The sequence below is a fragment of the Centruroides sculpturatus genome, unplaced genomic scaffold, assembly GCF_000671375.1.
Source record: "Centruroides sculpturatus isolate CEXI.00-Female unplaced genomic scaffold, Cexi_2.0 scaffold776, whole genome shotgun sequence".
Classification (NCBI taxonomy): Eukaryota; Metazoa; Arthropoda; class Arachnida; order Scorpiones; family Buthidae; genus Centruroides; species Centruroides sculpturatus.
The window spans coordinates 10,041-13,322 of NW_019385277.1; the positions used below are offsets into that span (position 1 = coordinate 10,041).

A 3,282-nucleotide genomic window follows, 5' to 3' on the forward strand; every position below is an offset into this window, starting at 1 on the left:
CCGCTCTTCCTGGGCGTGTGGATCCGCCACCCAATGTAGCTTGTCCTAGGCTCTTTTTTTGAAGTAAAAACCCACAAGGAGAACTGGCCTTTAAGGCCGCTGGTTAGTAAAAGGTCCCACCCAACCTACCACCTGGAGAAGGCTATAGCTAAGTTACTGGGTGGGCTCCTTCCTCCATCGCCTCTAGTTACGTCATCGTCCATTGCGGCAAAGGCCGCTATTTCTACTGTATTGGGTAATCTATCCCATAGCAATTACAACTTCTACAAGATGGATGTTGTTGCACTCTACCCCTCGGTACCACAATTTGAGGCGGTTATGCTCGCCAATGCTAAGCTTGTTAAGGAGGGTTTTACAGCGCAGCAAATCCTAGACATACGAGAGGCCTTACTTTTTATCACGGAAAATAATTACTTTCGATTCAACGGGAAAATATATCTACAGAAACAAGGGGTACCTATGGGCTTTCCGCTCTCTGCTATATTGGCGGAATTGCTCATGCGACATGTTGAGCGAAGAGTGTTTAGCTTCCCCCTCACCATAGCATACCCACTTTTATATCTTAGATACGTGGACGATATTATAGTAGCCTGGCAACACATGGAAGAGGAGTTCCATATCCTCAAAAATTTTCTTATGGAGGTTTATTCTACCATCAAGTTTACCTGGGAAAAGGAAAAGGGAGGAGAAATTGCATTTTTAGATCTAAAGATCACCAAAGCCCAGGATGAGATATTGTTCTCTGTGTTCCATAAGTTCAACAGCATACCTCCTTTAATCCCGGCCACCGCGTACCAGCCGCAACACTATGTCAACGCTGCTATTGCCCCTCTAATTAGAAGGGCCTTTTTGCTCTCTTCTAATCAAGCTCTTGTCAACATTGAGCTTGAGACTATAAGTGCAGCGGTAAGCGCGGCTGGTTACGCTAGATCTAAGTACAGGTACATCCTTGGAAAGGTTAAAAGATCTCTATTTCCTGACACAACTTTACAGGCCTCGGAAAAATGTATGATAATCCAGCCGCCATTACCATTCTGTGGCCGTATTACCGGCCGCGTTTGCCGTATTTTTAGGCAGCATGCTCTCTTCCTGCCAGTGTCGCCGCAGCCAAACCTTAGAAGAGTGTTATGCAACGACAGGGATCCTTTGTCTGTACTAGAGTGGTCTGGAGTGTATTCCATTCCATTGGAAAGTACAACATCGGGTGCTCATACCCAGTATATCGGAGCGACATCCAGAATGTTGTCTTGCCGCATCTCTGAACACAAACAATCTATTAGTACGGGTAGATGCGACACCGAGTTGGCAAGATTAGTGTTGCAACACCAATTTTCTCCGAGGTGGGACCAGGTGGGGATACTCAAACAGTGTGATAGCAGAAACATCCTGTATATATGGGAGGCGCTGTTTACCAGCGTGTTAAATCCATGCAACACTCCCACGCTGGATGTGCCTTCCTTGTGGGTCAACTTGTACAACAGACTAAAACAACGTCGCTAGCTCCGCATTCTCGCAAAATAATCTATTGCTCATGCGCGTCGGCACTGAGCGCGCATCTTTTAAATTCTCTGTTTTTGTTCTATTTGTTTTTATTCCAAGGCTGGTTTGCCGTTGCCGTAATTTTGAATTTGAAGAACATTAACTGTTCTGTTAATTAACCTGAAGAAGACGAAAATAGTTTCGTTGAAAGCGCTTGTTATTTGTAGCGATAGATGTTGGTTATTAATGCCTAGACGATAATTTTCTCAACTTGATATTAATTTCATCAGATTTATAAGAGAATTATTGATGTATATTAAAATATCAATAATTTATCAGTTTCTGCATCATATTGAATTACAATATCACATTTAGAGGACATAAATTAAACAATTATTTCCTCTGTATAGTTCAGGAATTAACTATCCTAAACTAGAAATAAATTAAGTTTATTTAATTTAACAAATAACTATAATAAAGCTACATACCAACAGACTGCCGAAAATCTATCGGGCTAGTTTTCCCGATAGATTTTCGGCAGTCTGTTGGTATGTAGCTTTATTATATCGGGTTTGGTGATGTTTAACTATAATAAATTAGTACAAGAATTAGTTATTTTATGCAGCTTAGATATGAGGGTGGGCTGATATTAAAGACACAGGTTATGATTATATAAAGTACTGTACATGCAATCTCGATATCATGAATGTGTGCAGTGGCAGCTCACGATGTCCAATATGGGGGTGTTGTTTTAGGTGTATGTGCAGCATTGAACCCTAATTGAATAATTTTGATTGGTGCTGATTTTGATTAATTTTATTTAAAATTAATATACATAAAAGAAATTAGGTATGAATGTTTATATAAGTTAAATGAACTACCAGTAACTTACCTTGAACTTGTTACAGGTGTGAGTTATACAAAAAATAAAGTACATCACAAACATTTTCAAACAGCTTAAAGTTCTTCCTCAGGTGATACACAGAATAAATAGAACATGAAGATTTGAAAATTAGAGATAGAATCCATGTCTCGTGAAATCGTTATGTTGGCCATGCGCATTTGTGTGTTCAACATAACATAAGTGAAATCAACAAGGTACATTGTTGACTTCACCCTGGTGTTGTTTTGGATGTAGATGTTTACCATGAACTAACAGATTATTGGGCTATATTATTATTAAAATTAGTCTTAATATATCCTGATAATCCAGTAGTTCATTTGGCTTTATTTAAAACTAGTGACATGTGCTTAGTGTTGCTTGGGTTTTTAAGGGGTGTGGAATGGAAAGAGGGTGATAAAAACAATGATCCTAGTAACTAAAATCTACATTATGTAAAGGTTACTCGTTACCAGGTATTGGTCCAATATATATAATAGACTCACAGAAACCTTTAACACTGACCAGTAAAATATTTAATTGAAAAAACAACAAATGTTTTCGACCATATTTTTCAGCCTTCTTCAGATTAAAAGTTCTGAGATTCAAAAAGCTGTTGTGCTTAAAGATTTAAAAGTTTTAGAATGTTTTGGAACATATCCAACTTTGCGTATAAAATTCATTATGCTCATGTGTATCAAACATTGCATAAACAAAACTATATTTTAAAAAATATTATTTTATACCCACATGAAATGGTGGAAAACACCTTAGAGTTGTGGGGGTCTTCCCCTTCATAAACAAACTTCCAAGCTGTAGAAATATTAATCGCATATTTATAGTTGATGCAGTTATTGCATAATCCTGCTTTATATATTTCCAGAGTTCTAGCGTTCGTATGTGTTCCCTTCTGTGTGATAGTT

At 38.2% G+C, this 3,282-nt stretch overlaps 1 protein-coding gene across 1 annotated transcript; it reads left to right on the forward strand.

The window, feature by feature from the left end:
• Positions 1 to 270: 270 nt before the first annotated feature.
• On the forward strand, positions 271 to 1,500 carry LOC111637090. Its single transcript, XM_023382500.1, has one exon. It carries the CDS (start codon positions 271 to 273, stop codon positions 1,498 to 1,500), a length of 1,230 nt encoding a protein of 409 aa, XP_023238268.1.
• The last annotated feature ends 1,782 nt before the right edge of the window (positions 1,501 to 3,282 follow it).

What these genes read in the sequence shown, in the direction of transcription:
- LOC111637090 (XM_023382500.1), top strand. Translation starts at nt 271, where the DNA reads ATGGATGTTGTTGCACTCTACCCCTCGGTACCACAATTTGAGGCGGTT.